The 16,559-nt window shown below is 45.2% G+C and overlaps 1 protein-coding gene across 1 annotated transcript; it reads left to right on the top strand.

The window, feature by feature from the left end:
• Positions 1-2,463: 2,463 nt before the first annotated feature.
• LOC311117278 (serine/threonine-protein phosphatase 6 regulatory ankyrin repeat subunit A-like) lies at positions 2,464-14,861 on the top strand (the record flags this gene model as incomplete). Its single annotated transcript, XM_084192249.1, has 21 exons — positions 2,464-2,551; positions 2,815-2,957; positions 4,964-5,176; positions 5,564-5,642; positions 5,900-6,014; positions 6,289-6,435; positions 7,862-7,930; positions 8,277-8,417; positions 9,255-9,366; positions 9,583-9,609; positions 9,786-9,860; positions 10,693-10,894; positions 11,377-11,464; positions 11,687-11,804; positions 12,028-12,247; positions 13,103-13,268; positions 13,482-13,627; positions 13,754-13,836; positions 13,931-14,013; positions 14,142-14,233; positions 14,439-14,861. 21 exons carry the CDS (start codon positions 2,464-2,466, stop codon positions 14,729-14,731), a joined length of 2,700 nt encoding a protein of 899 aa, XP_084048375.1. The 3' UTR covers positions 14,732-14,861.
• Positions 14,862-16,559: the final 1,698 nt, after the last annotated feature.

Raw genomic sequence — 16,559 nt, 5'->3', positions numbered from 1 at the left:
TGGGCCGACACTTTTCTCCGTGTATATCAATGATGTCGCTCTTGCTGCTGGTGACTCTCAGATCCACCTCTACGCAGACGACACCATTTTGTATACATCTGGCCCTTCATTGGACACTGTGTTAACAAACCTCCAAACGAGCTTCAATGCCATACAACACTCCTTCAGTAGCCTCCAACTGCTCTTAAACACTAGTAAAACTAAATGTATGCTTTTCAATCGAACGCTGCTGGCACCCGCCCTCCCGACTAGAATCACCACTCTCGACGGGTCTGACCTAGAGTATGTGGACAACTACAAATACCTAGGTGTCTGGTTAGACTGTAAACTCTCCTTCCAGACTCACATAAAGAATCTCCAATCCAAAGTTAAATCTAGAATCGGCTTCCTATTTCGCAAACAAAGCCTCCTTCACTCATGCTGCCAAACATGCCCTCGTAAAACTGACTATCCTACCGATCCTTGACTTCGGCGATGTCATTTACAAAATAGCCTCCAACACTCTACTCAGCAAACTGGATGTAGTCTATCACAGTGCCATCCGTTTTGTCTCCAAAGCCCCATACACTACCCACCACTGTGACCTGTACGCTCTTGTTGGCTGGTCCTCACTACATGTTCGTCGTCAAACCCACTGGCTCCAGGCCATCTATAAATCACTGCTAGGCAAATCCCCGCCTTATCTTAGCTCATTGGTCACCATAGCAGCACCCACCCGTAGTCTGCGCTCCAGCAGGTATATCTCACTGGTCATTCCCAAAGCCAACACCTCCTTTGGCCGCCATTCCTTCCAGTTCTCTGCTGCCAATGACTGGAACGAATTGCAAAAATCTCTGAAGCTGGAGACTCTTATCTCCCTCACTAACTTTAAGCATCAGTTGTCAGAGCACCTTACCGATCACTGCACCTGTACACAGCCCATCTGAAATTAGGCCACCCAACTACCTCATCCCTATATTGTTATTTATTTTGCTCTTTTGCACCCCGGTATCTCTATTTGCACATAATCTCTTGCACATCTAGCATTCCAGTGTTAATACTATTGTAATTATTTTGCACTATAGCCTATTTATTGCCTTACCTCCATAACTTGCTACATTTGCACACACTGTATATATATTTTCTGTTGTATTTTTGACTTTGTTTTTTTACCCCAAATGTAACTCTGTGTTGTTTTTATCGCACTGCTTTGCTTTATCTTGGCCAGGTCGCAGTTGTAAATGAGAACTTGTTCTCAACTGGCTTACCTGGTTAAATAAAGGTGAATTTTTTAAAAAAAATTTAATAAGTTTGCAAATGTGATGATGCATGGAATGCTTGATATTTTTCATGGAGAAAATTAGCTTCCCCAAACTTGAGAGCAAGACTGGCCTAAACGCGCTAATGTTTTCCTTTGCTAATGTCCGTCCCGCCCCCCTGTCAGCTGTCAGTTTTGTCGATGACCACGTACATAAGACACGCCAATCACCGACACCTGAAGTTCCATGACCATCACAGCCCTAGTTGTATGCTTGAGTTTGTTCAGAGGAGGCTTTGAATAAAATCCGATCTGAGTGTGAAATGCCTTACTGAGGGTAAATGGAAGCTCCTCTTGTGCCCGGCTCAGCCTTATACAGTTTAAGGTACTTTACCGTATCCATTTCAGTAAGGCCAGATTGTCCAAATTCTACCCAAATATTGATGGTACATGTGACAGGTGTAAAAGCTCCTTGGTGGACTTGACCCACATGTTCTGGTCCTGTCCCCGTCTGGCAGATTATTTGTCCACTATTTAAAACCCTTTCTGAAGCATTTGATATAAAGTTGCAGCCTAGTGCAGAAATTGCTATTTTTGGAGTACCAAACAACAATCCTTCTCTGACCAATAGACAGCTAGATGCCATTGCCTTTGCCTCCCTGTTAGCCCGCAGAAGGATTTTATTGGATTGGAAATCTATCAATCCTCCCTTAGCCTCTCTTTGGCTCGAAGATCTGAAGCTGTTCCTAAAATGAGAAAAAATGAAGTTACTATTCGAGGGTCAACCAACTCATTTTATTCCTCCTGGGACCCGATGATATCCTATTTTGAACAGCTCCAAACACTTCCTCCAGATTAGTACTCTTGGCCCCACCTTGAGATTACTGCTATATAGGCCTATAAAATCACTTAATCACCTGAAATTGTTAGGCTATTACATTTTTGCTTGAAGTAACGTTGTTGTATACTTTTGTTTTGTTTTCTGACATGTAAGTCAATTACTTTCCCTTTCTTTTTAAATGTGTTTGGAGGCATTCTGGGGGGAGGGGGAGGTCAAAGGGGGACTAAAAGGGGAGAAATGTACCATGTCTTTACATGTTATCTTTCATTCATTGTGAATACAAAATATATAATTTTAAAGGGAAGGCTTTGAAGCCAGATTTAGCGGATTTTGCTGTTTAGTTTTCCTCAACCTGTGTTTTGTTTCTCTCTCCTCTCCCTGTTAGATGGTGAGGCTGCTTCTCTCCAGAGGAGCCAACATTAATGCCTTTGACAAGAAGGATCGCCGAGCAATCCACTGGGCTGCTTACATGGGTGATGAGTTTACCACATCATTTACATTCTGACTAATGTCCTTTATACCAATGAATGAATGAATGAATGGACTGTGTGTTAGTCTCACAGCTCAGCTGTATGAGCCACGTCTAGTGTGTTATTATGTCAGAATCATGTACTAAGTAGGTTGATTAGATGTTTTCAGTTGTACTAACATGATGTAGGTGTTGCTTATGGTGCTGTGTACCACTGTAAACTAATCTCTCTCTCTCTCTCGCTCTCGCTCTCTCTACCTACCATAGGGCACATTGAGGTGGTGAAACTGCTGGCCTCTCATGGATCAGAGGTGTCCTGTAAAGACAAGAAGGCCTACACCCCTCTCCACTCTGCAGCCTCCAGTGGAATGATCAGTGTGGTCAAGTACCTCCTGGACCTTGGAGTGGATGTGAGTCAACACGCATTCAAATGTGTAGTCACTGTTCAATTACAACTCAATGAAAATACAGAGCTCTAGTGGGTTGGCGAATGATTTCCTTTCAAGTAATGAAGAGATGGAGGTTGGAGCCAGTGTTTTGGACCAGGGGGTTTTCAGAACCAAGTAATGAAGAGAGAGAGGTTGGACCAGGGGGTTTTCAGAACCAGGTAATGAAGAGAGAGAGGTTGGACCAGGGGGTTTTCAGAACCAGGTAATGAAGAGAGAGAGGTTGGACCAGGGGGTTTTCAGAACCAAGTAATGAAGAGAGAGAGGTTGGACCAGGGGGTTTTCATAACCAAGTAATGAAGAGAGAGAGGTTGGACCAGGGGGTTTTCATAACCAAGTAATGAAGAGAGAGAGGTTGGACCAGGGGGTTTTCATAACCAAGTAATGAAGAGAGAGAGGTTGGACCAGGGGGTTTTCAGAACCAAGTAATGAAGAGAGAGAGGTTGGACCAGGGGGTTTTCATAACCAAGTAATGAAGAGAGGTTGGACCAGGGGGTTTTCAGAACCAAGTAATGAAGAGAGAGAGGTTGGACCAGGGGGTTTTCATAACCAAGTAATGAAGAGAGAGAGGTTGGACCAGGGGGTTTTCAGAACCAAGTAATGAAGAGAGAGGTTGGACCAGGGGGTTTTCAGAACCAAGTAATGAAGAGAGAGAGGTTGGACCAGGGGGTTTTCAGAACCAAGTAATGAAGAGAGAGAGGTTGGACCAGGGGGTTTTCATAACCAAGTAATGAAGAGAGAGAGGTTGGACCAGGGGGTTTTCAGAACCAAGTAATGAAGAGAGAGAGGTTGGACCAGGGGGTTTTCAGAACCAAGTAATGAAGAGAGAGAGGTTGGACCAGGGGGTTTTCAGAACCAAGTAATGAAGAGAGAGAGGTTGGACCAGGGGGTTTTCAGAACCAAGTAATGAAGAGAGAGAGGTTGGACCAGGGGGTTTTCATAACCAAGTAATGAAGAGAGAGAGGTTGGACCAGGGGGTTTTCATAACCAAGTAATGAAGAGAGAGAGGTTGGACCAGGGGGTTTTCAGAACCAAGTAATGAAGAGAGAGAGGTTGGACAGGGGGTTTTCAGAACCAAGTAATGAAGAGAGAGAGGTTGGACCAGGGGGTTTTCAGAACCAAGTAATGAAGAGAGAGATGTTGGACCAGGGGGTTTTCAGAACCAAGTAATGAAGAGAGAGAGGTTGGACAGGGGGTTTTCAGAACCAAGTAATGAAGAGAGAGAGGTTGGACCAGGGGGTTTTCAGAACCAAGTAATGAAGAGAGAGAGGTTGGACCAGGGGGTTTTCATAACCATGTAATGAAGAGAGAGAGGTTGGACCAGGGGTTTTCAGAACCAAGTAATGAAGAGAGAGAGGTTGGACCAGGGGGTTTTCAGAACCAAGTAATGAAGAGAGAGAGGTTGGACCAGGGGGTTTTCAGAACCAAGTAATGAAGAGAGAGAGGTTGGACCAGGGGGTTTTCAGAACCAAGTAATGAAGAGAGAGAGGTTGGACCAGGGGGTTTTCATAACCAAGTAATGAAGAGAGAGAGGTTGGACCAGGGGGTTTTCAGAACCAAGTAATGAAGAGAGAGAGGTTGGACCAGGGGGTTTTCAGAACCAAGTAATGAAGAGAGAGAGGTTGGACCAGGGGGTTTTCATAACCAAGTAATGAAGAGAGAGAGGTTGGACCAGGGGGTTTTCATAACCAAGTAATGAAGAGAGAGAGGTTGGACCAGGGGGTTTTCAGAACCAAGTAATGAAGAGAGAGAGGTTGGACCAGGGGGTTTTCATAACCAAGTAATGAAGAGAGAGAGGTTGGACCAGGGGGTTTTCATAACCAAGTAATGAAGAGATGGAGGTTGGAGCCAGTGTTTTGGGCCAGGGGGTTTTCAGAACCAAGTGACCTGATCAGGAATGTATTGTTTTGTTCCCCCCCCCCCCCCCCCCCTCTCTCTCTCCACTCTTTTCCCTCCCTTGCTCCCTCCAGATAAATGAGCCCAATGGGTACGGTAACACCCCCCTCCACGTGGCATGCTACAACGGGCAGGACGTGGTGGTGAATGAGCTGATCGAGTGTGGCGCCAACGTGAACCAGGTGAACGAGAAGGGTTTCGCCCCACTCCACTTCACGGCCGCCTCGTGCCATGGGGCGCTCTGCCTGGAGCTGCTGGTGGGCAACGGGGCCCTCGTCAACATCAAGGTGAGGAGACCGGATGACCAACACTGTGTCTGAACTAAATAACACCCTATTCCCTATGTAGTGCACTACTTTTGACCAGGGGCCCATAGAGCAAGGAGCCGTGGTGACACTGGCTGTGTCCCAAATGGCACCCTGTTCCCTTTATAAGTACACTACTTTGGTTCAAAAAGTAGTTCACTATGAAGAGAATAGGGTGCCATTTGCGACGCACACACTGACGCAGCACATGGCTTAGTATTTGGCCCTGGTCTACATTCAAATACCAATGGAATAGGCCTAACAATGCAAACTAAATGCAATCAAGCGCTCCTCCAATACGTGTTTGATTTTGCCTGTGGTCAGCAGCACAGACTGCCGTGTGAACCATCTTTGTCTTTCTATCTGCAGAGTAAAGATGGAAAGACCCCCCTCCACATGACGGCCATCCACGGACGCTTCTCCAGATCTCAAGCCATCATCCAGAATGGTGAGTCGCTGTGAATGCTCTCAACTGAATATATATGAACCAGTAGGCTCTTCAGCATTGTCTTTAGTCTTCAAACCATGATTCACTGGCACAGAGCAATGTTACTTGCAATGTGGTTGAACATGAAGCTTCATGAGGCCTCTAGGGTCAAGTGGTTGACGTGTGTGTGTGTCTGTGTGTGTGTATGTGTGTGTGTGTGTGTGTGTCTGTGTGTGTGTGTCTGTGTGTGTGTGTCTGTGTGTGTGTGTGTTCTGTAGGTGCTGAGATCGACTGTGAAGAAAAGAATGGAAACACACCCCTGCACATCTCTGCTCGCTACGGCCACGAGTTACTCATCAATACACTCATCACGAACGGAGCTGACACAGCCAAGTGAGAACACACACACACACAGTTTCCAGCAATAATGCAACATGCATCTGCAATTCTGTCATTGACCGAATTGCCGCTTGGAGACTATGCTCAACACATTGTGGTGTGTGGGGGGTTGATAGACAGGGCATTGCAGCATGCTGATGTGTTGATCTGCTGTGGGGTTTAATGAGGACTGTGATGTGGTGCTGTTTCCAATCTTAGCTGAATCAACTGTAAGTCACTCTGGATAAGAGTGTCTGCTTAAAGTCTAAAATGTAAAAATGTGTTGCAGGCGAGGCGTCCATGGGATGTTCCCCCTCCACCTGGCTGCTCTCAGTGGGTTCTCTGACTGCTGTCGGAAGCTCCTCTCATCAGGCTTTGATATAGACACCCCTGACGACTTTGGAAGGACCTGTTTACATGCTGCAGCAGCTGTTGGGTGAGTGGACTGGTCCAGGCTTTACACCAAGGAATATTTAGTTCATGAACTGGAAAGCCACCAGAAAGAACAAACACATATTCACACTCTTACATTTCACATTGTTTAGCAGTATAAAAAAATCGTTTAGATCATTAGTGCGGTATCATTTCTGTATAATGTGGTTCCATGCCATGGTGGTATTGACTTGCGCTCTGGTCTAAATTGTCTTTATATCTTCTTGAAAGAGAAGAGAGAAACCTGCAAACTGCTCTTGCTAGTATCACTTTTTATTATAGCTTTTATTAGCATTATAAAAACAGTGATACTAGCAAGAGCAGTGTACGGGTTTCTCTTTTCTTTAAGGTTCTCATTGTTACCATCCACCTGATAGCTCAGATGTGAAAGGGCCTTTCTGAACTTGATATCTTGTTACCATCCACCTGATAGCTCAGATGAACGAGAGCCTTTCTGAACTTGATATCTTGTTACCATCCACCTGATAGCTCAGATGTACGAGAGCCTTTCTGAACTTGATATCTTGTTACCATCCACCTGATAGCTCAGATGTACGAGAGCCTTTCTGAACTTGATATCTTGTTACCATCCACCTGATAGCTCAGATGAACGAGAGCCTTTCTGAACTTGATATCTTGTTACCATCCACCTGATAGCTCAGATGTACGAGAGCCTTTCTGAACTTGATATCTTGTTACCATCCACCTGATAGCTCAGATGTACGAGAGCCTTTCTGAACTTGATATCTTGTTACCATCCACCTGATAGCTCAGATGTACGAGAGCCTTTCTGAACTTGATATCTTGTTACCATCCACCTGATAGCTCAGATGTACGAGAGCCTTTCTGAACTTGATATCTTGTTACCATTCACCTGATAGCTCAGATGTACGAGGGCCTTTCTGAACTTGATATCTTGTTACCATCCACCTGATAGCTCAGATGTACGAGAGCCTTTCTGAACTTGATATCTTGTTACCATCCACCTGATAGCTCAGATGTACGAGAGCCTTTCTGAACTTGATATCTTGTTACCATCCACCTGATAGCTCAGATGTACGAGAGCCTTTCTGAACTTGATATCTTGTTACCATCCACCTGATAGCTCAGATGTACGAGAGCCTTTCTGAACTTGATATCTTGTTACCATCCACCTGATAGCTCAGATGTACGAGAGCCTTTCTGAACTTGATATCTTGTTACCATTCACCTGATAGCTCAGATGTACGAGGGCCTTTCTGAACTTGATATCTTGTTACCATCCACCTGATAGCTCAGATGTACGAGAGCCTTTCTGAACTTGATATCTTGTTACCATCCACCTGATAGCTCAGATGTACGAGAGCCTTTCTGAACTTGATATCTTGTTACCATCCACCTGATAGCTCAGATGTACGAGAGCCTTTCTGAACTTGATATCTTGTTACCAGGAACCTGGACTGTCTGAATCTGCTGCTCAACACAGGGGCAGACTTCAACAGAAAGGACAGCTTCGGAAGGTCTGTCTGTGGCATCAAATAACTTTCATATGTGATCTTTATGATAATGGGGAATATAGTATAGGGGCATATAGGAATTATTATGGGAAATATTGGGCGGCAGGTAGCCTAGCGGTTAAGAGCGTTGGGTCAGTAACCGAAAGGTTGCTGGTTCAAATCCCCTAGCTGACTAGGTGAAAAATGTGTCTATGTGCACTGCAGCAAGGCACTTAACCCTAATTGCTCCTGTAAGTCGCACTGGATAAGAGTGTCTGCTAAATGACGTAAATGTAAAATGTAAATGTTATACAGCTCCAATAAGCTGTTTCTGTTGTTGATGTTGAATGGTTTCTGTGCGTTCTTCTAGGAGTCCTCTGCATTATGCGGCAGCCAATTGTAACTACCAGTGTCTGTTTGCCTTGGTGGGGTCTGGGGCCAGTGTGAACGATCTGGATAAAAGGGGTTGCACCCCGCTCCACTACGCTGCTGCCTCCGACACAGACGGAAAGTACGTCTCACACCTCTCTTACTGTTGTGTGTGTTGTGGTGCCATGACCTTTCACATTTCACTGTAGTCTGGAGAGTATGTTGTGGTGCCATGACCTTTCACATTTCACTGTAGTCTGGAGAGTATGTTGTGGTGCCATGACCTTTCACATTTCACTGTAGTCTGGAGAGTATGTTGTGGTGCCATGACCTTTCACATTTCATTGTAGTCTGGAGAGTATGTTGTGGTGCCATGACCTTTCACATTTCACTGTAGTCTGGAGAGTATGTTGTGGTGCCATGACCTTTCACATTTCACTGTAGTCTGGAGAGTATGTTGTGGTGCCATGACCTTTCACATTTCACTGTAGTCTGGAGAGTATGTTGTGGTGCCATGACCTTTCACATTTCACTGTAGTCTGGAGAGTATGTTGTGGTGCCATGACCTTTCACATTTCACTGTAGTCTGGAGAGTATGTTGTGGTGCCATGACCTTTCACATTTCACTGTAGTCTGGAGAGTATGTTGTGGTACCATGACCTTTCACATTTCACTGTAGTCTGGAGAGTATGTTGTGGTGCCATGACCTTTCACATTTCATTGTAGTCTGGAGAGTATGTTGTGGTGCCATGACCTTTCACATTTCACTGTAGTCTGGAGAGTATGTTGTGGTGCCATGACCTTTCACATTTCACTGTAGTCTAGAGTATGTTGTTGGTCGTGTTTGAATACATACTAGTGTTAAATCTGCAGTGTGAAAGCTTGGCCACGTCTCCTTTGGGAAAGTGTCTCTGCTTGCTTATCTGTCTGTCTTGATGTTGGTATAATGATTAGTGAACTCTTGACCTCTGACCTCTAGGTGTCTGGAATATTTGCTGCGAAACGACGCTAACCCAGGGATCAGGGACAATCAGGGCTACAACGCAGTCCATTACGCGTCTGCGTACGGACACCGCCTCTGTCTGGAGCTGGTGAGTCAGAACCACAGGGGACTAGACGCCCTGCATTCACAGACCATTTTGTCTGCGTCCCAAATGAATGTAGGGCCCATAGGGCTCTGGTCAAAAGTAATGCACTATATAGGGAATAGGGTGCCATTTGGGACAGACGTTGATATTCAGTAGGTTTTAAGGTGTGGTTGCATGTTTGTCGTGGCCGCATCGTCACTCTTGATGTTCTTTTTCCAGATTGCAAGTGAAACACCTTTAGATGTGGTAAGTACCAGTTGGTTACTTTTCCTCACACTAGCTTGTTTAAGATACGAATGCAACACCCCAGTATGTCTGCAGGGGCTGGTCACTGAGATTTACAACATGAAACATGCTACTAGACTAACCTTCAAAGTAAATATGTTACAAGTCTAAACTGGCCCGTCCTTGTCTTTCCCCAGCTAATGGAAACCTCAGGGACAGACATCCTGAACGACTCTGATGTCAGAGCTCCCATCAGCCCCCTACACTTAGCTGTGAGTAAAGCCTACCTGCTCCTGTAGGGGTCTCGCCACATGACAAATGGCACCCTATTCCCTATTTAGTGCACTACTTTTGACCAGAGCCTTATGGGCCCAGATCAAAAGTACTGCACTACATGGGAAATAGGGTGCTATCTGGGATGCAGGCATGGTGTTGTTTTTCCACGAAAAGTTGATTGTCCAGACACTCACACACCATGTTCCTATCTGTTCCTGATTAGTGTAAAATACATGCATATTTTGACACGGTGATGATGAGGATGATTTCCTTATTTTGCCATTTGAGTTAATCAACCTCCAACAGAGGAGAAGTAGAGTGTTTCTAAATCTCACGCTTGGCAGGGACCTTCGATGTTGATGCTGGGCGGGAGAAAAAATGGGCACCCGATTTGAGAGACACTGGTCTACTTTAGGGGTCTAGGACTGTTTCTGTTCAGGCATACCACTGGTCTACTATAGGACATTGATTATATTAAGAGTGTATATCTGTTCAGGCGCACCACTGGTCTACTATAGGACATTGATTATATTAGGAGTGTATTTCTGTTCAGGCGTACCACTGGTCTACTATAGGACATTGATTATATTAAGAGTGTATATCTGTTCTGGCATACCACTGGTCTACTATAGGACATTGATTATATTAGGAGTGTATATCTGTTCTGGCATACCACTGGTCTACTATAGGACATTGATTATATTAGGAGTGTATTTCTGTTCAGGCGTACCACTGGTCTACTATAGGACATTGATTATATTAGGAGTGTAAATGTGTTCAGGCATACCACTGGACTTTGCTTCAGACTGTGTGTTTGTTTCCATTCAGGCGTACCACGGCCACCACCATGCTATGGAGGTCCTGGTTCAGTCTCTGCTGGATCTAGACGTGAGGAACAGCCAGGGGCGCACCCCTCTGGACCTGGCTGCCTTTAAAGGCCATGTGGAGTGTGTTGACGTCCTCATCAACCAGGGAGCCTCCATCCTGGTTAAAGACTTCACCCTGAAGAGGACCCCCATCCACGCTGCAGGTACGCATAGGATATCACGTAAGACCTAGAGATTCTGTAATTCAAAAGTTTTCCTTACCAAGATGGACATTTGTTTGGTCATGTTGCTAGGACGCCAATGTCCACTCTAGGGATATTATATAGCATAGTGTGAAAATGCCCACTACACACTGATCTAAGGTCATTTTTTGTCATTATTGCTGAGGATCTGGGGAGGGTAAGCTGATCCTAGATCAGTGCACAGGGGGACTTCTATCCAGAGCCAGGTACACAGCTAGCAGGTGACAGGCTTCGAGGGCCTCAGCCCCAAAATGTTTTATTATCTGCTGTGTTAACATCATGAGGATGTCATCTACCAATACCACTGTTCTAGAAATCTGTCTGTTCATGTGAAGGTAATAGTCGTCCAGCAATCAGCTCATATCCTCTCTGTTTAGCCTCCTCTAGCTACCAACGGTCAATCATCTCACATTCTTATATCCTCTCTGTTTATCCTCCTCTAGCTACCAACGGTCATTCGGAGTGTTTGCGTTTGCTGATTGGAAATGCTGACCTCCAGAGTCCAGTGGACGTTCAAGACGGGAATGGACAGTAAGTCAATTGGGTTTTGGATACAATTCCTGAAATAAAGAGATTTTGACACTAGTTCTACGTCCCAAATGGCACCCTATGCCCTACTTGGTGCACTACTTTAAACCAGAACCCTATGGGCTCGGGTCAAAAGTAGTGTACCATATAGGGAATAGGTTGCCATTTGGGACTCAGCCTGGTTATTACCAGTTTGTAATATGACCTTGTTGTCTTGTGTATCAGAACCCCTCTGATGCTGTCAGTGCTGAGCGGACACACAGACTGTGTGTACTCACTGCTCAACAAGGGAGCCAGCGTAGAAGCCAAAGACAAGTGGGGCAGAACAGCGCTACACAGAGGGGTGAGGAGGAGAGCTGGCTGTATACGCTCACACACAGAAAGAGACGGGGAGGCTCAAATATACATATTATCTTCAGAAAAGTAGTTGTCCATGGGTAGTGGTGTATTCATCCCTGTAGGGGGACCTGCCTCCAGACATCATTTGTAATAATTGATGATTCATTATTATATCATTGATTATTAGTTATTCAAATCCATTCTTGTCTCCCTGCCCTTCCTCCCAGGCGTTGACGGGTCATGAGGAGTGTGTGGAGGCCCTGCTGCAGCACAGCGCCAGCTTCCTGGTTCGGGACTGTAAGGGGCGGACCCCTGTCCACCTGGCGGCGGCATCCGGACACATCGGGGTGCTGGGGGGACTCCTACACGCCGCCCAGTCAGTGGAGACCCTCCCCGTCATCACAGACAACCAGGGCTACACGCCACTACACTGGGCCTGCTACAACGGTACGTACTGGACTAACGGAACACTAGATATTTTCTGATTTTCTCTCTTCAGCACCGTAAACATGTCCCTGAATTAGGCAGGCCATACAACTAGGGGTGTAACGATTCGATTTGTATCACGATTCGTGGTTGTCGATACGATTCAAGGACGATATTGGTTCATTTAGAACGATACGATCCGAAACGATTCAGTGACTTGAAATCGATTCAGTAACCTTTTAGCCAAAAATTCAACCAGTGTGACTGAAATAAATACCTGGATACTGGACAGTGCAGGTGAAGTTTCCTAGATTCCTGTTTCTTGTAAGGACCGCAATGGTGGCTTGATAATTTCTCGCTCGTCGGCTTCTCCTCTGTCGTCCGCCATGCTATGTTTTGTTGTCTTTGCGCCTTTGCGCTGCTGCTGGCGTGGGGCGATGACGTCACGGATAGGCAGACTGAATCGAGTAATGTTTAAAGCCTTTATCATTAAAAGTGCTAAGAAAAAACATCCATATAAAGTCTGACGTGCTTAAATCCAATGGGTTATTTCCTAGTATCGATACAATCGATTTATTACATTTTAAAACGATGTTAGAGTGATATATGTTGTCCAAAAGGCCAACTCACCGAGCACAGATCGATGTAGTTGGATCATAGGAATATAAATCGATACATCGATGTAGTAGATGGATCGTTACACCCCTACATACAACGGTACGTACTGACTAACTGGACTGTAGCTCTGTTCTCTCCTCCATGAAGTGTACACTCATTCACTCCCTCTTGTGGCTTGAAAAGCATTCGATTGGTGTGGACGGAGCCATGTGGGGGAATGAACAAGACTACAACAGAATTAGGGGTTATGACTCTCAGTGGAGGACCTTACACTGAAACAGGACTTTGTCATAGCATATGTCACCGAGGGCAACTCGTTCAGCCCCCTCCACTGTGCTGTGATCAATGACAACGAGGGGGCTGCAGAGATGCTGATTGACACTCTGGGGCCGGCCATTGTCAACGCCACTGACACCAAGAACCGGTAACTACAGCACATGACAAAGTCCTTTTCTTCTGGAGAATAATGTTGTCTTGGGAATAAAATGACCTCTGGGGTTGGATGAGGGATTGTAGATTACTTTTAATACATCTATTAGTGATTTTATATTTCTATGGTATAAACAGGGTTAATTGAACAAACTTGTTTATAACAGTCCTACATGATATCGGTGAAATAAGTTTCCTCTCTCTCCAGGACCCCCCTGCATGCGGCGGCTTTCACGGACCACGTGGAGTGTCTTCAGCTGCTGCTAGGCCACAACGCCCAGGTCAACTCCCCCGATGCCTCCGGGAAGACCTCCCTCATGATGGCTGCTGAGAACGGACAAACCAACGCTGTCGGTACGCAGCCCCCTCTCCTCCGCTTTGCCTCGCCCAGCCGGCTTAAGTTCAACATGTCTGTTTTACATTTTAATAAGTCGCTTCATTTCCTAATTGAGTTTCTTTATGTTTCTCTGTCTGTGTCAGAGCTGTTGGTGAGCAGTGCCAAAGCAGAGCTCACCCTGCAGGATGCAGTCAAGAACACTGCTCTTCATCTGGCCTGCAGTAAGGTGAGCATCCCCACATGAAGATGACGTTCATCTGAACAGTTGGCTCTCTCTGGTTGACATTTTGGTCTGACATGTTTGACTCTGGTTTTTAAAGGGGCATGAAACCAGTGCTTTGTTGATATTGGAGAAGATTACAGACAGGAACCTCATCAACTCGACTAACGCAGCCTTACAGACGTACGTATGGTTCAGCTGTATTAATTGGGCCAGAAGAATTAGAAGAAGTGCACTATATAGGGAATAGTCTGGCATTTGGGAGGTATCCTCATTTGCTGCTGGCTAATCTGACGGTACTTTCTCCTCAGGCCGTTACACGTTGCAGCCAGAAATGGTCTGACGGTGGTGGTTCAGGAGCTACTAGTGAAGGGTGCTAGCGTGCTAGCAGTCGATGACAATGGTAAGATCCATAACGCTAACACCGTTTTCTTCTGTACTTCTCTTCTCAATGTGTCCACAAATGTTTCTCTCTAGTCCACTGCTTGGTTATTGTCTTAACTTTGTATCTCCTAGCCTGCTGTTATTTCATGTTTTTCACCAAAAGTGTTATAGTAAACGGTGATGCTCCTGAAGTGACCCTCTGCTGTTCTGTTTGAACCCCTCAGGTTACACGCCTGCCTTGGCCTGCGCCCCCAACAAAGACGTGGCGGACTGCCTGGCGCTGATCCTGGCCACCATGATGCCCGTGTCCCCCTGCAACCCGGCGCCCAGCCTGTCCTTCAGTGCCATTAACCACTACACCACCAGCCCCTCCAAGAGTGTGACCTTCGACAGCCTGCCCGTGCTGCGCAGCGAGCACAGCTCCTACTGCAGCTTCAACAACATCGGCCACCGCGACCACGATGGAGGCTTCTACAAGGATGAGGAACTCAACGACTCAGACTCAGAGACATACTGAGGGGGGTGGTGGTCGCTGCCCAGGAGGGGAGCCAAGGGTAGGCGGATGGACAGTGAAGTGGGGCAGAGGCCACAAACAAATCCACACATACACACCGTGTCTTAAATCACCACAGCCAGCTTTGGGAGGGCACGAGCCGAGACAGTCCGCACAGGAGCCTTAAGAGTCCTGCAGATGGAGAGAGAGAAATGGAGGGAGGGAGGGAGAGGGGGAGGCACAACAGGCTGGCTGGCCACACTCATCCTCTCGTACCACCAGGTGTCCTTCCAGCAGATACTGGACTTCAGAGGAACTGCTGCTGCTATACCCCACCTTTACCTTTACCCACAAAGGTCCTAAACGGTAGAAACTGTCCAGCCAACAGACAGACGGACACCTTATGACGGCAATAACCTGTAGTCCAAGGGGATAGTAGCACTTCACTGAGTGAAAAACAGACATGGACCAAAAGATGCGGAAGAAGCCTTTTCAAAACCTGTTTTGACAGTAGAAATGGGATTGAGCGTTTTGGCCTGAGAAAAAACATAAGGAGTGATGTTTCATTTAAGTTTTATGAGAGTGATGGTCATGTTTATCCGCACACTAAGACAGTCAGAACGCACCTAGCCTCTTGTCTGTAATCCATGTGGGAGGAGGGGAAATCATTTATTTTTTATGAACAAACATTTTAATAATATCATTCATGTATTAAGCTCCTGACCCTCTGTGGGAACCAAAGAATCGTAGTATTTGCTCTCATGAGTAATTTCAAAGAATTTCCATCCCCAATGGCACCCTATTCCCTTTATAGTACACTACTTTTGACCAGGGCCATAGGGTTCTGGTCAAAAGTAGTGTACTCTATAAAGAATAGGGTGCCATTTAGATTTTGCATTTGTATGTGAGCGACAGGACTTTTTACATTTGCGTTATTAAACCTACCTGTCCTTTGCCCTCTAGAAAATATTTTAGAAAGTAAATTATTAATTCATGTATTCTTTCTTGTGATATTTATGTCATCATTTTGTGCCTTCTTTAGTTACTGAGGGGAGGTTAGGAGAGTAGGGGCAGCTGTATGAGCGAAAACAATGATGCACACTAAGTAATACAACGTTTGTGAAAAGCACTGATACTATTCCGAGGCATACGAGGGGGAAAACATGCCTCCCTTGGAGAGGAGAAACACTGTAAACCAATGGTAGGACAGCAGCATTTAGATTTTCTTCTGTTGAAAAAAATATATATATATTATTTGTCTTGGTCTTATAATCAATGTATTTTGACAGGTTTTGCTTGCTTAACTTCTTCAAAAAAATGAAACCACTCAAACCTTTTATGTGATTGCTTGTTCAAACCCCCGTTTTTGTCTCTTTTTTAAAATAATTTTAACTGGAAATATGTACAATACATATGCTATGTTCGTCAAATCAGGATCAGGAGGTTCACAGGTTTTTTCGTGTCCTTTTTTTCTTTAAAAGGATGAAACTAGCATGTACATATGAAATAGTGACTGAATCGAAACTCCCATGAATTCTTTCAGTATCTGAAGATTGCTGTATATTTTATGAGTAATAAAATAAAGAAATGAGTTATGTTATTTAATAATGAACTATGGGTTATCTGTTTTATGTGACAACCGCAGTATCAATTTCTAGGTGACAGTGGTGCTAATCCCAAAAGAAAGGCTACATACAACAAGGAACAAGAAGTCTATTGGCAAAGTGATGAATATTGCATGTACCTTGGCCTAACGGTGTGGGTTATGTATTTTATTTTTCATGGCGTCCTCAACATTACAGTTTTAAGGGCAACAATAGCCTAAATTTGTTTACAACTCGCAGGATTTCCA

The sequence above is a fragment of the Coregonus lavaretus genome, assembly GCF_964263955.1.
Source record: "Coregonus lavaretus genome assembly, contig: HAP1_SCAFFOLD_1577, whole genome shotgun sequence".
NCBI classification, from domain to species: domain Eukaryota; kingdom Metazoa; phylum Chordata; class Actinopteri; order Salmoniformes; family Salmonidae; genus Coregonus; species Coregonus lavaretus.
Note: the sequence above shows the minus strand (reverse complement) of the source record. Positions and strands in the feature narration are given on the sequence as shown.